General features: G+C 41.8%; 1 protein-coding gene across 2 annotated transcripts; it reads left to right on the forward strand.

The window, feature by feature from the left end:
* hoxc4a (homeobox C4a) lies at positions 1-14,426 on the forward strand. Of its 2 annotated transcripts, XM_041800149.1 has the most exons (3): positions 1-5,434; positions 5,941-6,295; positions 14,329-14,426. In XM_041800149.1, the coding sequence occupies exons 1-3, from the start codon at positions 4,999-5,001 to the stop codon at positions 14,330-14,332; spliced, it is 795 nt and encodes a 264-aa protein (XP_041656083.1). In that variant the 5' UTR covers positions 1-4,998; the 3' UTR covers positions 14,333-14,426. The 2 variants fall into 2 exon arrangements, with proteins under 2 accessions (XP_041656083.1, XP_041656082.1); XM_041800148.1 differs by lacking the exon at positions 14,329-14,426 and having other exon boundaries at positions 5,941-7,944.
* The last annotated feature ends 6,591 nt before the right edge of the window (positions 14,427-21,017 follow it).

The raw sequence follows: 21,017 nt of genomic DNA on the forward strand, positions 1-21,017 counted from the left end.
CCTATCGGCCCTCACCTCTGCACCTGGCTCCAGTGAGGAGCTGTGACACCTCATACAGCTCGTTATTTAGCTGCAGGAAAACAGCTGGCTGCCCTGACATCACAGCTACTGATGCCTGCTTTGACTGCTTTATTTAGTCAGTCTGGTGTTTGTGTAAGGACAATTACTGTTCCATCCAAACAGACCTTTTATTATCTGACACATTAAGTGCGCAAACAAAAGTTTAACTGTAATTACAGTCCTGCTGCAGTCTACTTGGATCTAGTTAATATCTAGAAGAGTTGTGCTCTTGTTGCGCAGGTGAGCTGGACTCACCCCTGCAGTAATGAACCGCAGCATTTCTGTAATGAGCTGCAGAGCAAACAATGGTTTCTGTGGGATATCTAGAATCTAAAAGCACCTCTGCTCCCCTTTGCTTGCTGCTCTTTGAGGCTTCTCATGCCCAACTGGTCTCCAGTCTGTCTGCACTTCATTAAAACTTTTTATTTTAACTGGACGCTCTAGTTTAACGTTATTGCACCTGGGGAGGGTGCACGTGCGGAGGCTATTAGGTTAAGGGTTTGATTAAACGCGCATCGTAACCATTTTCATCAGGGAGCGGGAATATTGCTCCTCATGCTGCATCCAGGTCAGCTGCAGCTGCTGTGCCACCAAATTAAAAATACAGACACAACAAGCGAGTGCTGTGCATACTTCTGCACAGATTTATTCTGTTTACATGTGTACATGTGTGAACACGCTTGTACTCCTGTTATTTTGCAAAGAAGGGAGAGAAAAAGGGGAGGAAGCTTAACAATTCCTCAAATGAACAAATGAAACATCAAATTAGTCCGCCTGAGGGCCTCATTTTTTGTACTTCTACATTATAACTAGTTATTGAACTAGGTGCACGATCTGAAAGCCATTTGTGGGGAGAAGGAATTCATTGCTGTCTCTCCATCAATAATCCTTGGCAGTGAACTATTGGAAGCAGTCAAACGCGAGGGGTGAAACGCGGGTCAGGCTGTCTAACTAATATTAAAATGCGTCCGCCAGAGCGCACGAGGAGAGAGGCGAGAGTGGTGTGTGTGCAGCTTGCACAACAAACAGCGTGTATCTAGATGAGCACTTAACAAAGCCAAATGAACATGAGTGGGGATTTTTGGTGCAGTTTCCACTTCAGTTCACAGCGTGTGCGTAAATGCAAAGAAAAAAAAGTCTATGGATTGATACCCACAATGCACTCGGAGAAATATGTAGATAGAGATGTTTTTTGACAGTGTCTGTATCCCCCTGTGCATTTCCACTGTAATCAATTCCATTGATTCACAATCCGAGCATGTTTGCTGTTTTTAATAACCCCCCGAACAGGTCACATGTCTGATATTGCATTTTTCATCCGAGGCTTTTCTCATTAGCTCTCGGAGTGGCAGGAAGCAGGGTTACCGAGCGGTCAGTATGGTAATGGCGAGCACAAGAAATGGTTGGGAACAATAGAAACTTATTTTTCATCTGTGCTGTCACGCCGTCCCTTTGTACGCGCCGTGTTTGTGCCTGAATATTCATATAGGAGCTACCTCAAAGGCGCAGGGTGAATATGTGGAGAAAGGGGAGCCTCTTATCCTTTACGCACAGCGTTTTTGTGTGCAGGCATATTGGTGTACTCTATTTTTAATTAGAAACCATGTTTTAGTATTATCTGTGATTGTTTTCTCCTCTTTTCTTGGCACAGCTTTGTGCGTAATTTCTTCCTCTTTATCCTTTAAACGCATGCCAATCTAATCCAGACATAACCTGCAGAAAGCTTTGCCTGAGAGATCCTCCTTTCCAGCTGCTAACCTTAAACTCATTAGTTGTCTATATGTACCCTGTAGAACCGAATTTGTGTGAAGTCCAAACAGTCGCAAATACGTCTCTACAGGAATACATGGGCAACTGAAATACCACGCCAGTCAGCCCGTGGATTCTCCTGCTTGTTTCTGCTCCTCTATCTCTGGCTTTCCTCTCGCTTCTGCATACAAACACATCCATCCAGGCTCGAGCATCCCAATAACGCTGTCACAAAGTGTATTCACAGCGCAGACAGCCGTGGATTGTGCAGGCAGGTTTAGGCCACAGAGAGTGGAGCCATGTGTGCAGTGTGGAGGCTACTACTGTGTCAGAGCCTGTAAAACACGTTAGGAACCAGGGGTCGTTTAAAAGTGACTGATTTACGGCTTTTATTGCTCTATAAAACGCCTCTAACATCCTCGCGAGGGCTAATAGAAATGTCGCGCGCATTCTGTACAAACAGGAAGGCCAGAAATGCCATTGCGCGTCACTTTTAGCCATATTATGTAATTATTTCTCTGGTTATGGATGCATGAGTCAAGTTTTTGTTTTCAGCTGTTTCCCAGAGATGGACTTGGGTTTGTCTGCGAGTGGGAGGACTTTTAGTCGTTACTTTATTCCTGTTATTGTAATCTTTGGACATTTTTCAACCTGATATTTTGGCATTTTGCCCCAAACACTATCCTAGCAATAAATCATGTCCTCTATCCTATATGTATATGATATATTTAAGAATATAACAGTGGAAGAAACTGAATCAGGATGTTGTGTGAAGGCTGCTTTCTTTTTCTCTGACCACAGCAGAGTGTGAGATTTGGAATGGAAGCATACAACAGCACATGACAAGTTTATACAGCCAGGCAGGATCAGTTTACAGAGGAATAGCAGACCTCCAGTGATGTGCAGGAGAGATGGTGCTTTTGCAATGGAAAACGTGTAACATTTGGTGGCTGTTTCCAACAGGCAGCTAGGCTAAGCCAGATTTGAAACTGATTTTTATTCACATAGGTAAACATGCTATCACAGGTTGAAACAAAGTGTGTAAAAAGTGATTTTTCTGCACATGATGTGTATTTTCTACATCCATGGCATGTCTTTTCTTGTACTTTGACTGGAGCTTGTATTCACTGGTGATGTGGTAACATGTGATAATGATCAAGCTTCTTATTTAGACCACAACAAAAGGCGTAACTTGTCTAGCAAGACAAAGCAGGAGATAAGGACACTCAGTGTTGGAAAAACAGAGTCAGGAGCAGAAGCAGCAGTCTGTTATCTGAAAGAGCCTCATTAGAAGAAAAAATATATAATTTTTATGTTTTTGAAACTAAAAGAACAAAATCCCTTTATTTGATAAGAGCACAGATCATTTTTTTCTTCTATTCCTCTGTTGTTGCAGTAACCAAATGTACCATAACACCTATGTGACTCATATGATGATCATAATGTTCTGATACTGTGATCTTTGACTCCATAATGACACTGGTCCCATCCTCTGGATGTATCATCTTAATGGTTGGGTCCTGCTGCTGACTGGTCTGTGACATCATCATGATGCTTGGTGGGACTGCAGAGCTGTGCTTTACTTTCACTGTGGTCTTATTGGGTTAGTCTGGTCCCGGGACACCTATGTGGTCTGAGAAGTGTAGCTGCTGTTTCTAGCTAATTATAATAATAATCAAGTTAATGTAGACCAGGGGTGGGCAACTGGTGGCCTGGGGGCCACATATAGCCATCCACTTCACTCAACATGGCCCCCAAGTCAATTTCGCTACTAAAACATTGCAGATTTAAAGATACATATTTTGGGCATTCCTTTATTCATAGAGGAGGATAGTTGATGGAGTGAGAAACAGAGATGAGAGAGAGACATGCAGGAAAGCAGCCACAGGCTGGACCTGGACAGGCTGCTTACATACATGGGGGCACACCTTAAACCACTAGGCCATCTGTGCCCCATAAATTGCAAATTTAAAGAAAACATTACAAAATCTACAATAAAAATGGAAACATTTCTCTTATAATCTTTGATTATTGGTAAGTGTTGATTTTCTGAAAAATACTAGGTCTAATTGGCTGCAATTGTTTATATGCATCACTAAATGCACAAGTGAAAAAGCAAAATATATTAAAATAACAAATAATGATCATGTGCACTGCATTGAAAAAGCAGTTTGGAATTTATTTAATTCTGTGTTTATCTTATTAAATTAACTATCTCTACTGACCAGCTGTTCAGTTGAGAATATCTGGCCCCACTGACAATAAAATCAGTGCATCCCTCTTCAGTACCAAAGTTGCCCATCCCTGATGCATTTGGATAAACCTGACGTTTTAAAACCACATTTGTGTCACTGTCATGTAAAATTAGCGTCCGTGATCCAGTCCAGCTTTTGAAATAATCAAATACTCCTTACTTCTGTGTCTGTGATTTTCACTGAAAAGTTGTAGGCTGTGGATTTCAAAGGGATATGATATCAAAGTAGACAAATATCTCCTCATGAAGTGAGGGCTTTGATGAGTTGTCCTGACTCTCTCATCATTATCAGATGTTCAGGCCTGTTTTCAAACAGCAGCCCCTCCTCCAGACCCCCCATCTGACATTTAGCTTCACCATAAACCTTTTAAATATCAGTGCTGAAATGCTTTTAGAAATATCATCCAAACTGCAGCAGTCTTAAGTGTATTAATGGAGCGTAATGTGTTTCACAGCTCAAGTGCTGTTGCTAAAGACTTCATTAATTAGCTGATAACCTTTCTATAAGGGAGCAGGCTAACTAAATGATTGCTTTGCTATTGTTGTGCCTTATCCTTGGCGAATCACCTATTGTCCCTTTGAATAATTGAGACCAGTGGATTTTGCCTGTTTTATTTTTTCCTTGGTCAGCAACTAGCTACTAGTTTTGTCCCTAAGATCAATTGCGTTGGTAAGACAAGCAGAGAGGGAGAGAGAGAGAGAGTGGTAGAGAGAGGTAGGGACAAAGAGAGAGGGGGAGAGATTTGTGCCCACAATGGCGACTGTAGGTATGCTAAATACCTCTGGTTCCTTATCCGGGAACTACCTCTTACTCTGCGATTGGGCCACTGGGTCACGTGGTAAAAGTAACTTTACAGGGCTGCTCGCAAGTAGGAGGGCTTTATGGAGCAGAAAAACGACAAAGCTAGAAAAATTATTTTCCACTCCAGAAATTAATGATCATGAGCTCGTATTTGATGGAGTCTAACTACATTGATCCGAAATTTCCTCCATGTGAGGAATATTCGCAAAATAACTACATCCCCGAGCACAGTCCAGAATATTACAGCCGCGCGAGGGACACTGGCTACCAGCATCACCACCAGGAGTTATATCCTCCGCGGGCGAGCTACCAAGAGCGCCAGTATAACTGTGCAAGCATCCCTGAACCTGACACGCCACGGGGACATGGAATACCCCAATCTGCGCACCTGCTGACAGGGAAAGGGCAGCCTGCTTCATGTGAAACCCCACAGTTGTCCATGTCCCCCGCCACCCCACCGGCCGCCACCTCCGCCTGCAACCAAGCCACCCCGGAGCATCCTAACAGCACAGCCTCCTCCAAGCAGCCCGTGGTGTACCCGTGGATGAAGAAAATTCACGTCAGCACTGGTAGGCAACTTGTGTGTTTATGTTCCCTGCACTCCTCATGCTCCTCTCTCCCTTCTTTTCCCTCCCTTTATCAGTCCCTCTGACTCCCATCTCGTTGCCAGCCCCTGCTCCGATAGCAGGGAAGCCTTTGAAATGGCACAATTGAGGCGGATTTACGACTCGGCATTGGTAATTACACCCACCATAAATTTTATAGCCGAGGTATACTCAGGGCAGCCGTATCGCCATGTGGCTTCTGCTGTTATGTATTGCGCGATGGAGAGAGAGGGGGAGAAATGAATAAGAGAAAAAAATTGAGCTTTGTAATCTTGCATTAATAATTTAGCTCATAGTTGGATATGAGTGTCCTCTCATTACGCGGAGAAGTTCTTAACTCCCCATTTAAATCCCTCAAACAGCCAAACATTCATATCCAATAAATCTTTGCAGCCATATCTCAGTTGAGGCCATTCTTGTTTACCCCTCCTTTCCTCCCTTCTCTGTCTCTCCACTTCTCCTCTTTCCAGTGAACTCGGGGTACAATGGGACGGAGCCCAAGCGGTCTAGGACAGCTTACACCCGGCAGCAGGTCTTAGAATTGGAGAAGGAATTCCACTATAACCGATATTTAACTCGACGGAGGCGCATCGAGATCGCCCACACCCTGGTTCTCTCCGAGCGACAGATAAAAATCTGGTTTCAAAACCGCAGGATGAAATGGAAAAAGGATCACAGGCTGCCGAACACCAAAGTGAGATCCTCCTCCTCCTCCTCCGGCTCCAACACAGGCTCTGCAGCCGGCGCTGTAGCCGCTGCCTCGGCCACTAACACAGGGGCCCCCGACGAACTGAGCGGAGCGCAGCATGGAGAGGACATTACCAGGTTATAAACCCACGAGCCAGAAAAAGAACTGGTTATTTATAGAACAATTCTATATTTTGTTTTGGTAGCTATCTTGTGCGGTTTCCTTTAAGTCCAAAGTTATATAAATTGCATGTTATATAGCATGGATTACTGCGAACACCGATGAATTATTTTTACGTGACACAGGGTTTAATTTATTTGAAGCTCAATTAAAATGTTTTTTATTAAAAATGTTTTGAATGAAGGAACAAAAAAAGTAGAAAAAAAATATACATTTTATCAAAATGTTATTGTGGGCCATTCTTTTGCCCTGCTGCCCAATAAGGTGAAATGCACAATCTATTTATTTCAAACAACACTGGAAGGAAATCCATATAATAATAGTTATTTTTGGTATATAAAAAAGCTGGAACACACCATTGATCTTTAACTTGTTTGTTTTGGATAATGTGTGAAATTACCTCGTGTATTTAAAAAAAACAGGCTTTTGATTTCCAGTTAAGTTTTGTGGTGTTGATGTTGTGTTTTAGACCGTTAAAAAGCAGATTATTGTGAAATGCAATAAACGGAGTGTAGTGTACTTGTGCTAATCATATTGATCAATAAAACAGTGAGTGTCTACTAGTTTTAAAAACGTTTGGTCCAACATTCATTTTAGGCAAGATGAGGTCTGCTTTTATTTTTGGTAATTCTGAGGGAATTAAAATTGTACACATGTATGTGTGAATATTGAAGCATTTCATGACGGGGGAACAAAATCCACTGTGTTTTCAATCTTTGTAAGTCCTGCAGCTCATTCTGGCGTCAGTGTGTACAGGCTGTGTGCGCGTGCGTGGGTCTGTATGTGTGTTAACGCCTGGCTCATAATGGACTGAACTTATTTCTAATATCTCGAAAAAGACCTAGTTTTCGCTCTGCAACCTCATCAGTCTGAAGGGCATTCAATTAGCGCTAAAGACGTGGAGCCAGTGAGGCCCTGAACGCAACACTGCACTGCCTCTGTGCGTCCTGCGTCCTGACCTCAACACAAAGCTGCATGCCATTCATTTAGAGGACATTTGCAATGTGTTAGACCTTCTAGATTGTTGTGAAAATATTCTGAATCATTTTGTAAGTAGCTGCCCTGCTTTTTTTTAGACTCCGCTGCACCATGCGACTGAAGTTTTCAAATGTAAAAAACAAAAGACATCAAATAAAAAATGAAATAAAGTGGTGGATTGCAGATAGAGTGACTGTTGTGCGTCATGTTGGGGATGGACTGAATTTTGCTTTCAAGCTCTGCAATGATGCTGATGTTGTTGTGTTGTTTACTCTGTTATTTTTCCCATTGCATCTACTTGCTGTCTCCTTATTGGGCCAGAGTGTCCATACAAAAAAAAGCACATTTAAAAAATAAATATTAAAATGCTGAATGCAACGTCATCAATTACAGGAGGACCAACACAAGGACAGTTTAAGACTGTAGATCTGCTGGATTGACCCAACAACCTGACAAAATATCACATGGAATGTATCTTAACTCAAACGTCTGTTTGGTGTTTTCTCCTTTTTTGTATTTTGCGCAAAGGATTGCATGACTAAAACCCAAAGACGCGCAAGAATTTGATAGATTATTGAAATAGTGACATGAATAGGCCTTATATAAAATGCCTCGCGTAGTGGGGGAGCTCGAGAGCACAAAAGGAAGAGGTATTCTCCATCATCAATCTTTCACTACACAGCTTTGTGTTATGTTGGAGGAAAAAAAAGAGAAAACAGCCTTGACTGCAGCCATCGCTGATGCTTCCAAATATTATGTACCAGACCGTACATCATGTAACATTATACCTGGATGTAAGAGTTTAGAATGACTCTTAAAATAAGTCACTTTATCCATGAGAGCGTTCACAATCTGCCTTTTGGTCGAGGCTTTGAGAAGCCACTAGAATGGTGTTGAGACGGCGCTGAAAAATGAATCCACGAGCCTTTATGTTGCTGGACAGATTAGAGAAATTAATGTGCGCGCCACAGCCGCATCATCCCTCCGCTCCCTTTCTCGGTCCTGTCGCCTCCATGTCGCGAGGCTGAAAAGGTACTTTATTGTAAGTTTGGGGGCGAAGTGGGAGAAGGCCGAGTTCAGCTCGAGGACACATTTTCTGTCCCATTAGGCTCATTTCAGTCTGGATAGCCGACCTCTCCCACCCTGTGACCTGGCTCTCTCTCTTGTACGTGTACCTTCTGTGTGTGCGCGCGCGCTGATCCCCCCTTGGCCTCTGCTTTCTTTTGTGGATTTTTCCTCGTTGTGCCCGTAGAGAGGCCTGCAGCGGGGCAAGCACTGAATGTGCTGCTCTCTCTTTGTTTACCAAACTGACCAGACCAGCGCTGAACCCTCGGACAGACCTGAATTCTGTCGATCCAGCAGACCTGAACGATCCAAACATGCGTCCTCCATCTTTGAAATTGAGCTGGAAACTTTTTTGTGCGAAAGTTGCGTTAACTCACGCGTAAAAATCTTAGAATAATGCAGGCATGAATCTGCTGATGCGTAATTGTTTTTTTTATGATTTATTTGTGTGCGCATTTTGTGTCACATTCAAAAAAGGCGCGTGTAATTGATCCAAATTTGAAAGTGCTAAAATTAGCATCAGGCTTAAAAATGTCACACTTCTAGAGGTTAATTACATTCCCAAAAGTGTCCAAAAACAGGAGGCAGTAAAAAAAAGCTCATGTGGTCACATGACTTGTGTGTGACTCGAGAGAATGACTGGCCTCAGGTCAGTACTTCAGCTCAAAAGTAAGCTGCCAATTATAGCCAGGCGTTTGTGACAGTACTGGGACACTTTGGTCGCTGTGATTAGTTTATGGACAGGGACCTTCAAACTTCTTCAGAAACTTTTATTTTGAAATCAAGAGCAAATTTTCGTTACATGTTAGGAATTTCTGATAGTTTTGTAAATTATGATTCAAAATAATTCCTGGGATTGTTAAAGATTGAATGTTCGTTATTATTCATTTACATTTTGTGTCTGAGTCCCGTGTCTAATTGTTTCCTGTTTATTTTGGTAATACTTGATTCCTCGCGCTCTTCTGATTTGGATGCATTGAGTTTGGTTCTTTCTTGTGTGTCCAGGACTAAATTCGTCAGCTGCATGTCTCCAAAGATAAGCAGCTGACAGACACTCATCCAAACAGCTGATCCAAGTGTCCATCAAACGAACATGTAGCCTCTCCCTGGTGGAGCTCACATTACACTCTCAACAGTAACGCCGTGTCTCTTTTTGTTAGAGCTCTTGTTAGTGGGGATTTGTGTAAAGAAGATGATGGATAACATGTGGAGATTTTCTGTCTTGACTTTAGGATTTAATCATGAAGAACACACGAGGCTTTGGATCATGGATTTAGGACACTTTCAACAAGGCTTTGTCTGTCATAAATCTATTCTCTTAAATCTCTTTTTTTTAACTTTGGGATAATGTACTTAAAATAACTTAGATATATTTGCTAAGATATTTATCTTTATATTTCAAATGATGGCTGTACTTGATCTGATTGCCTTGCGTAAAACGTAAACTACGCGTTTACGTTTTACTTAAGGCAAGCAGCTCACTCATTAAATGTAGTCACTTTAAAGTTTTATAAATGTTAGTGGATGTACATAAATGAAAGAAACAGCAGATAGAGGTTACCTGTTGCTAATTTTTCTGTTAATTAAAGTTCTTCTTGAGATTTGAAACAAACTCGTTGTCATTGTCGAACCATGTCTAGTATTGAGTCTCTTTTCTCCATGTTGCAGTAGTAAATACCTTAAAGAGTGTGCAGTAATCTTGGCCCTCAGCACCTCGCAGGGACTCAGTATGTTGCCAGTGTTTGAAGTTCACTGTTTAAATTCCTCCTCTCTATCTCAGCCTCTAACTGTTTTACTTTTTACTGCAGACTGTTGAATCACGCACATGATTTCAGCGCACAGTGCACCGCTGCAGGCTGCAGCCTGTGATTTATGAGCACCTCGGGCCAGGACTCTCCCTTTGAGGATATAAAAACTTTACGCAAAAAACATCGAAATGCTTCTTCACGTGCAAATGCAAAATCAAAGTGATCAGCTGTTGACTGAGGCCTGTGTGGTTTATTATTACCTGTGGGGAAATTTTTTTTTTCGTTCACTAGTCTCAGGTGAGAGTCTTCCTCAGCTCGTCCTGGGAGCTCCTGCTGCTGTATTGTCAGGGTGCAGTGCGTTTAAACGGCAGCCACAGCAGATGCATAGAGGCTGAGAGTTGAAACAGGGGTCACGCTGCTATTTTCCAGGGACTCACAGGCTCTCGCGCATTGACCAGCAGTGGGTGTGTCATAAATCCGTAAATCTTTCCAGGGAGCAGATGCACCATGTCTTCTCTTTGTGTGCCTGCGTGTGTGTGATGGAGACAGAGTTTAATGAATTTACATAAAGCTAGATTTTAAAACTCCATCAAACATGTTGAAGAGATTTACTGTCAGAGCTGGCAAACATTTCAGAGCAGCTTGGATCCCCACTCGTGACGCAGGACATGATGGCGTGCGTAAACTTTATGTCACCATAACGCCTCGCTGAGATATTTTTCATTAGCCTATTTGCTGCATCGTTGAGGACCTCAGAGATGACAGTCATTCTCTGTCAGTTCAAGGTGTCACATGGGGCCCAGGCATGCGCTGGATTGAGTTATGATTATGTGATTCACTTTTCATTAGCACAAGTGATCTGAATATGGGATCCAGAGACTATAGATTCACAATTACGCACAGGTTAAGTGGAACGTGTGCCTTTTTATTGCGTTTTTCCCCTAAGTAAATGATTTTCTGCTGGGTTTGTGTGGCCACATGTTGCATTTGTGGTGTAGTTATGCAGCGAGGACAGCTGCTGGAGTCACATGGAGTTTTATTTTGGTGCTTCAGATGCTTCTGTGGGTGCAACAGAGTTATCAAGCAAAAGGCAGAAAACAGGATCTTAATTCAAGACCAACTTTATTTTGATACAGTGCGTAATGATTGTAAAAAAAATACAATGGTTTCTTAATATCCAAAATTTACAAGACAGGATGAAAACTTCACTTCAACCCTGCAGTTTGCCCTTATGACGCTGGATTTAACACCTTATTTTCTCTTTAAAACAATTGTGCGCACAAAAAAATAGCCTTAAAACGTCAGTCTCTGACAACAAAGTATTAGGATAGACAACCTCCCACCATTTTTGTAAGCCTCTCAAAAATCTACTGCGCATACTGACAAAAGAAAATGACCAGAGTGCTTTACAGTTGATCTAAAAACAAAATAATGCAAAAAAAAAACAAAAAACCAAAAAACCAAAAAACCAAAAAAAAAACAAAACAGTTTTATGCAATGTAATAAAAAATAACTAAGGGGTGATAATTAGAGTACGAATTTGGATATAAAGTAGATTGATTTTATGCTGCAGAGTTTTTTTTTAACACTATATGAATTGTATTTTCCATGCGCAAGGAAACAAAGTTCATTTCAGACGCGAAACTTTTTATTATAAATTGCGTCAGAGCTGCAGGATTTCTCTCCATGCCCTCCACCCAGGCCAGGCTCTGGGCTACACTCTTCCTGTGCCGTCAGCTACACCCAAATTAATACAATATGTTAATGCACGTGCTCTGACAAAAGTCAGGACTTGTTTGGGGGAACTGACAGTGTGTGTCTTTGCTTCACTTATGAAGTACAGTGTGCAAACTCTAGTCCTTTCATTTCACTCTGCATTGTTTACAGCAATATAGGGCAGCGGACCCATAAATCTTCCGCGTGCTCTGCAGAGACAGCGCCATTTGTATGCACCGTTTTAACCGACAGCATCCTCTGCCCATTAACGTCTTCTCCCCGGCTCTCTCGCTCAGTCTGCTCTTATCTGCACAGCTCTGTCCCCTGCAAATACAGCCACTGATCCGTGCACTCAGCTCTGGAAACCAATTATGTTTATTTCTAAGATTAAGGAATATTTCAGTTATTAAAAAAGAAAACAAAAGAAAGCTAGGGATTGTGTTACATGCTCCAGATTCTCCCTCTAGCTGCATGGTGCAGCTCCTCTCCCTTCTCTCTGCGCGTTATTGGTATGAAAAATAAAAGTTTATCGACGGTTTCCTCGCTTGTTTGTGTCAGCAGGCGAGAGAGCGCAGAAGGTAAGGAGGAATTGTAAAAGGGTTGACACCCAGAGCGACCGGCGCGCTTTTGTGTGAGAGAGAAAAATGATTTATTGCCACCGAGGCGGTTCAAACAGAGTTCACGGAGAATTGTGGTGGAGGCGCGGAGGAGCTAAATTATGGGCTTGCTGAGCTAGTATATCATAGATTCTATCTCACATTCACAGAGTGTGTTCAAGGGTGTGAGGCAAGGAAAACAAAAGCAATTTAATTACTTTGGCCATTTCAGTCACGGCTGATGTATGCTGCCTAATTCACCACCTTTAATAATAATAATAATAATAATAATAATAATAATACGTGAGTGAAAAAATAAAATCAGTTTACCATGTCTTAAAAAATATCGTAATTATTATTATAGACTAGTGCTGCCATTTACCAGGCATGTTAATGTTGCTGAAATTATTAATACTGCATGGGGAGGAATACTAGTTGCATTGCGTCTTTGCTCAGACTGACACATGTAAAAAAAAAAAAACAAAAAAAAACAAGTATCTAAATTTGATTTCCTGAAAACCAAATCCAAGGACGAGTCTCCTGAGTGGGTTTCAGGTGAAGCCTCTGTGATGGTGGCAGCAGGGGTGAAACGGGAAAGGGGGAAGGCTCCTCTTCTTCAGCCTGAGTGCATAATCCATCACTGCAGAGAGACGTGTAAAGAGGGTCTTCTCGACAGCTTTGTTGTAGTGAAACACCAGAAGGAACTTCTATCTAAAGCCTGCTTTAAGATTGATACCATCACTGGGTATACATGCTAATAACGAATCCTTCTCTCATTGTGGATGCACTGTTTCAACGTGGAGAGAGCGTCGTTATTTTAGCTCTTGATCCATTTTACGCACGTTTGCGCATTGTAGAAATTAAACAACCATGCTTTATGAGATTTTCTTATAACTAAGTTAGGCCACACTTGATGTAACCCAAAATAATAACCCCAGGAATATTTATTATGCTGCCTTTAGATGTAGTTGTAAAATACATTTCTTCACCTGAGTGCGTTCTTTGCACCTATGTGGCTCTGTTTTGTAGATTGGCGCTCATATCGTGTCTTCTTTGTGCAGCAGGCGGGATGTTTACCATCAAATGTCTCTGTGACAGGCAGGGACACTTGATACTGTACTCTGAACTTCACTGATGCCTTATTAATGCAAATACGTTGCATCCTCCTATAGAGAAAAAAACTCTCTAATGATTGCCTCCTTTGTCTTTGTGTGGCAATGACTGTCAAGCCTTTGTTTGACCACTCCCAGTGAATCCTATTAAGGCAAAGCTGCATTTCCACTCCGGCAGTTAAAGCATATGCTGTTATTTAAAAAAAAAAAAGCCCGCCGATTTCACTGCGCATTTAAAAAAGTGATAATTTAATTATCAACAATGATCAGATTTTATTTATCATGTAAAAAAACAGCATTACCACAAAAAGAGCAGCTTAAAGCATAGAAATACGACGGTAAAAATATTTTAATCATTATTAGAAATTTGGAAAAACACGTCTGTGCACCGTCTATTTTTTATTACCGTTTTACATTTACAATTTCTGCAAAATATCATTGAGTTTTTTGCAGATAATCCGATGTTTTCTGGTGTATTAATCCAGATGATAGACGTAGCCCTGCTGCAGCTCCCCGCTTTAATTCCGATCAAAACCAAACCGACCACCGGATGTGCAACTTCGTCTAATAAACGCTTCCTGTCAGAAGATTCACACTATTACAAGAAATAAACACTCCGTTAGTAATGATACGTTTTCTCACCACACATTGCAATCTCCTCCCTCTCCTCCATTTTTCCTCCCCCTCCGTAAACACTCTCCCTGAGTCTCTCCCTCTCATTACACACGTGTTGGCGCTTATTCATATTCCGTTCTATGTGCTTTTTTATCCCTAGGTAAAGACTCGCAGGCTGCAGATCATAGAAATGTTGGCTGAAGAAATATCGCAGAAGCGTCTTCAGGCGTCCCAAGTTGCCGGCGGATTACTTTGCAACTCCAGAGCCCTGCCATTGGAGGAGGAACCCACGTGACTACGGCACCCTTCTGGTAAATATTATTGAAATGCTCCACATGGTTACTCCAAGTTCTCTTCCCTGCATGCCTTTCTTCATGCAGGCTAATTTTGATCGGATATTAGACAGACAGAAGTCCTGGTTGTTAGTGCTGCCGAGGGATTTCTGGTTTGATTTGAGACAGTTTGATGAGTTCATGGACCCCCAACAGTGCGCCCTCCCACTGCATGGCAACAGTTTAACTATGAGCTCTGGACAAGTGCCAGAACTGAGGCGTGGATACAATGAGAGAGAAATAGGAGGAGGTGGAGGCCAAGAAGCAGAACTTAATCAGCAAAACATGACCTCCTCTGCTCCTCTCAGTTCCAGGTTGAGCCCAGGTGAACAGTTTCAGAGCCCACTGGAGCCTCTGGGTCACCACCGTGCCAAGGACAAGCTGGACATGAAGAGCAGGAGCTGCAGTGTGCCCACCATCTGCCACTCAGGAGTCATTTTCCCCTGGATGAACCCACGGACGACTGACTCTCAACAATCTGGTAACTACTGCTTTGTTTATTAACTTTCTGCAGCTGTAACTAATGGGACAAAAGTGAAACCCAATCACCATAGGAACTCTGTTGAGCTGAATACATTAATCCTAATCTGGCTTTATTAGTCAGATTTTCTGTTGCATGAAGACAGCACCACACAGCCCTTGTCATTCATACCTGATTACAGATTTATAGCCAGCCACAGCCTCACTATTCAGTATTTTAATGTGTCACCTGCATCATTTATTATGAGTAAAAGTAGGTTCACCAGATGTGAGGGTTGTTTCCTCTCCAATAGGTTCATTAGATTTGTCTGGGAATTAGTGTTAGTGCTGCGACACTCTTAATGTCTCACAGGTCAGTGTGCTCCTTGTTTTCTGTTTGCTCTGAAAACAGAAAGGTGGCACTAATGGTTTCACATAAACCTCCTTTATTAAGGATGTGCTGTGTTCAAGTGTCCATGAAATTTCACCTCAGATACATAAAAAGTTTAAAGTTTTTATTCGATTATTGTGTTATACATACAATCATAACCCAGCCCACATGGGCTCACACGACACCAAAAGTTTACAAAACCAGGATCAGAGTGCGTAGTAGTTCTTTCATCATCATAGAACAGAAAAGGAGAATGGAGACAAACTAAAAATGAACTAATTAGTTAAATAAAGTATCTTGTCTTCTTTTCCATGCTTTTAGGACAAAATTTGCATGTTTGAACACATCAAATTTAAACAGCCATTCCAGTTTTTGCTCATCTGGCGACTGCAGAATTTCAGGGTTTTGACCAATCATTTCATGAAGCATTACTTTTCTTAGGTCATCATATTTGGTACAGTGCAAAAGAAAATTGGACTCCCTTTCCACTTCTAGTTCGCACAACTTACAACTAATTCATCACAATGTTAATTAATGTACATTGCAATTTTTCAAGTAGATAAATACATGAACGAATTATTATAAAAAATATGCAGAAAATATCCCAATTTTATAACACTTAAAGCTCCGGTAAGGAGCTTTTGAGAAATGCCACTTATGGCACCCCCTGTGGACAAAAAGAACTTTTTATCAGGGGGTCCGGCAACTTTGGTTTCTGACAAGGCAACAGATTTTAATCTCCCTTCCAGAGGGCCGAATTCTTCCAAATTCTAGGACACTTTTAATTAGACAATAAATTCTGATTTAACAAAAGGAACAAATATATATCTTCCATCAGAATAACCACAGTACAGTTTAATTTTATTACCTTTTAAGAGAACTAGAGCTACCTAAAAAAAAAAAAAACACTGAATGTATTTACAGGTAACAAGAGTGGGCCTTTACTTAACTATATTTCTGTGTTCTTCCAATGCACTAAGAAATGCATCGCAATAATTTCACAGACAGGGCTGTCCTTGTAGATCTACTAATTTCTTGCAAAGCATAAAACAACAACTTGTAATCAAAGAATATTATAGATACATTTCTATTGTTCATGTAGGAAAATGCATTTTTTTGTGTATAGCATTTTCTTGCCTTCTTAATGTCAGATTTTGTCATGGTTTCTTCATGGTCATAATTTATTGGTAATTTGTACATTTTTATATATATCTGTATCTATATTTCTTATTTTATGCCATTATTTGTTGAGGAGAACAGTGGATAGAGTCAGAAACAGGGGTGAGAGAGTTTTAGGAGAGCCATGTGGGAAAAGTAGCATACACAGGGCGCACCTTAACCACAAGACCTTCTGTGCCCAAATTTCTGTTATTTTAAAATGACAGGCCACACTAAGTGAGGAGGGGGGGGCTGCATGTGGCTCCAAGCACACCAGTTTCCCATCCCTGATCTTATCTATTTGCTTATTTCTTCCTATGCATGTGCGAACAGTATTTTATGACAAAAATCTCATATATTTTTGTTTTAAATATCAGCTGTGCAGCCTGTGATAAATGTCTGGCATGAAAATTTAAAGAAAAAAAAACTTCTTTGGTCAGCAGTCCTGTCAATCTCTTTTGTTGACACGTACCCCCAGCAGTAATTTAAGACCTGAAGACTGGTCAAAAATATCCCGTTTTGGAGTTCTAGGAGCCTAGTGGTTATGTGCCGTCTTCTCATATTCAGAGGATGTTGTCTTTGACATGTACATCATGAGTTCAAATCCAGCCTGTGGTTCCTTCCCTGCATTTTATTCCCACTCTCTCTCTGCCTTGTTGCTGACTCCATCAACTGCCCTATCAACAATAAAGGCATACAATCCCCAAAACATATCTTTAAAAACAGACAATATTCTATCTGATGGTGATCTTTGCTTTTTAAGATCATAAAATGCATCAGTTTTAATTTCAGTGTGTCTCATGACCAGCTTAAAGTCCTCATGAGAGCATTAACACAAATAGGAAAACACTTCATTATATCTAAAATGATTTGTTTTGTTTTGTTTCATTTATATGTATATAAAAGTGCTTCAGTACATTTTATAGAGAGCATTAAAAGAAAATTATACCACAAAATATGGAGCAACATTTCCTTTTTTCTATGACTTGTTATTAATACCTCTAATTTCCCCCTGATATAGATAAACATCACTATCTTAAGACTACAGCAAAGTTAGTGTACAACCAGGAAGCTGCAGAGTGCGGTTAAACAGTTTCCTCTCTAAGGTCACTGTAGGCCTTATTAAGTATCCATTAACCCCTTCATGTCATGTTGTTATCAACAGGGCCTCTGTATCGCTCATATACATGTCAAAGTGAACCTCTAATGGTGGTTATTTTCAGTGCTGCTCCCATGGTACCTTTTAAGTGACTGAGATGGGGATTTGACAGGTCTGCTTCCGCATGGAGCTGTGATTAATGTGGCCTGTCAGGCTGCCGTAGTGGCGTCAGATGTTTCCCCCAGACTGTTTGTTCGGGAGGTAACTTTCCCCGAACACATGACACAGTAGACAGCCGGTCTTATAGAGTGTCTCAAGCCTGAGTGAATTCACAGGAAGAGCTGAGGGCTCTACTTTGTCCCAGGCTGATTTGGTGGAGGATTAACATTGAAGTGCCTCTGTGGAGGTCGTACATTTAAGGATGGACTTGTAAGATATGCTGCTTTTAACACCCTTTCTTCTTTATGTGCTTCCCTCTTGCATCAGTCAGCGGAGGTGTGGTAGCGGCAGGTCTGTCAGGAAGAGGAAGCGTCAGGAGGGAGAGGACGGCGTTCACTAACAGCCAGCTGCTTGAACTTGAGAAGGAGTTCCACTTCAGTCCTTACCTGTGTCGCCCTCGAAGAAAGGAGATGGCCACCGGGCTGCAGCTCACGGATCGCCAGGTCAAGATCTGGTTCCAAAACCGCAGGATGAGGTTCAAGAAGGAGCACAAGAACGCAAAAGTGGCAGGTTTGTCTCTCTTCAAGTCTTCTCCCAGCTCATGTGCAGACCTGAGGCTTCTGGACACATGTGCTGTAAGAACTTCATCCTCTGCTGAGCTGCACTGCATGGATTATGCTCCTGTTTCCTGCAGCAGTGGTCAGTGTTTTCCCCCTGCAGATCTGCCCCATCTGAGCTGCATACTTCCATCTGTTGGTCCACCGCCCTCCTGCATAGGTGGAGATAGTCATCACCATGTGGGCATTTCAAACTGGCCCTAGAGCCCCATAATGACTGCCCTTCTGTGCTCATCAAAACCTCACTGATACGTCCATTTTCACTGACTTATGAAAGAGTGGAGGACATCTGATTAGCCTCTCTGGGCTGAAATCCCCACAACACACATGTTCAACATTCATGAAACAATTCAATTACATTATGTGAATGTATGTTAATTAAAGGAGAGCTGCAGTGCTTTCATTTGTGTTTCTCAGGCACAGGCAGTGAAGACTGCAGGTCTTTAAACTTGCTGTAGATATTGTACATAAAGTGCATGCATGAGACATTCAAGCAGTTTATAGTGACATGTTTTGCTATAGCTTCCTGTCTTTTACCTTTGTAATGTCATTGCATGTTAAATGCATGTAAAAAAGAACACAGTAAGCTAGTTTTCCATCAGCCATTTAGCTGTAACTTATTATTTTTCTTTCATGTGCCACATAAGACCTCTTTTTATGGTTTACTTTTAGCAGCCGACCATTTGTGTAACATGTTTAGATAGTGAAATGTGCAGAATAATGTTCACACTGAATGATTTTTTAAGCTGTTAAATGAAACCGTGAGTCTTTAATACCGTTTCTTGATTAATTGAGATGTCATGTACTGTACATGCTTAATAAATGCATTTGGGAAATCTGCAGCTCTTGTGCACTGTTTACACGATTCATGGCTGATTAGAATTACATTTTCATCCAGTGATATTTCATTATCAGGGATTCCTGGATTGGATCCCATGTGGAAAAAATGAGTGCAGCTCTGCGATCAAATTAAGGCCTGCCTCAGATTCATTGAAACTCTACAGTATTGTGCATTCAGGTTGCACAGTCCTGCCACACAAACCTCTCCCTGGCTCCTGCCTCTGAGTTTCCCGCCATTAATCACTGAGACAAGGCGGTCTTTCCAGCACTCCAACCACAAGCTCTGAACCCACTGGGCACCATGACAAGATCTCCTGCCTCCTCCTTCCCAGCCCCTCACCTTTTCAATGGCCAAACTGTAGGGCTGCAAGTCAGTGCTGGCCTCCTTCTCAGGGGCACGTTAGCCACGTTAGCTTAGAAGCCCCTCTAGGCCACAACAGACCAATCATGGCAACAGATTATAGTAAAGGAAAACTAGGAGACTGTTTTTCCGTGTGCCTTTGTGACACACGGATTCTCAAATGTAAACAATGTCATGGCAACATTTTGATTCCAGTATTCCTGAGCTAAATTAGGCACACGGGGGCTCTCTGCATTTATTTGACAGAAATGGGTCACAGACTCCTGGGTCTCGGTAGAAATGCACGTCAACGACCGACAGCAGCTCTCATGATGGAGGAGTAAACCTCCTCTTAATGTGAGCCCTGTGGTATCAATATTCCTAACAAAGCTGCACACATTTTTTGGACATGCTGACAGCTTTATATCAGTGTCCTTACTGTAAATGAGCTGTCACTGACAACTACTGACAGCACTGAAATGGAGGAGCTAACCAGGGAGCTGATCCCCTTGTGAGCCTGGATAGAATGACTTCCTCGCCCCTAATTTATTGGCTAATCAGCCTGTGGATCAGCTGTCATTTGGTAAATATTTGACACCATTTTCAGCAGGTCTCAGTAGGAGTCAGGGGAGCTATAGAGCAGCTCTAACCCTGTGGAAAATTTGAATAAAATAAAATCATGTCTACAACCACATCTGCATCAAAGAGGTGCAGACAGCTGGGTAATTTAAGAGAAAAGTAATAAATGCAGGAGCGAGAAGCTGGAAAAGTTCTCTCTTTTAAATATGCTTCCCTGAAAAGAGGGGAGAGGGATTGTAAAGAAGAAGAAGCAGACAGTGGTGGATTCCTGAGATTCTTGCATACACCGGGTGATTTATGGTGTTAATGGAGCTGAGGCTCAATAGGACCTTTACCTCTGGTTCCTCTGCACACTAAAAGCCAGGAAGATGCACACACACTGGAGTGCAGTAATTCTGAGGATGGGGTCAAGGGGGATCCCCAGAGGTCAAGGAAAGAACCCCCCTAAGGGCCCCTCTGCAAGGGGGGGACACTACAACATTAAGTTAGCTGCTTGTTCTCACCCTATGCTCGCTCCTAGTTAGCAACTAAAGTCATTATTTCCTTTTCACTCACTTGACCCCCCAAGTTTGATGACATCTGTTATTTCAGGGGGGCAGCTCTGCAAAGCCCAAAATCTCAACATGTTATTTTTAAAATTCTGGGCTTTGATCAGACAGGAGCGAAGCTTTAAGTGGATCTTTGTGGTGATGAATGACATCAGCGGTGGTGCCATGAAACCAGCTTTGGTTACGGTCCATCATTAATTTCTTCAATTTTGCATTTTGTTCTTTACAGTGACTGATGTGCTGTTTTCCCCTCTGCAGCTGTTGTTAAACTGTTTTTTGAGAGTATGATTTGAAAAATGCTCCTTGCATCAGGACTTTTGTTAAGCT

The sequence above is a fragment of the Cheilinus undulatus genome, linkage group 11 (assembly GCF_018320785.1).
Source record: "Cheilinus undulatus linkage group 11, ASM1832078v1, whole genome shotgun sequence".
Classification (NCBI taxonomy): Eukaryota; Metazoa; Chordata; class Actinopteri; order Labriformes; family Labridae; genus Cheilinus; species Cheilinus undulatus.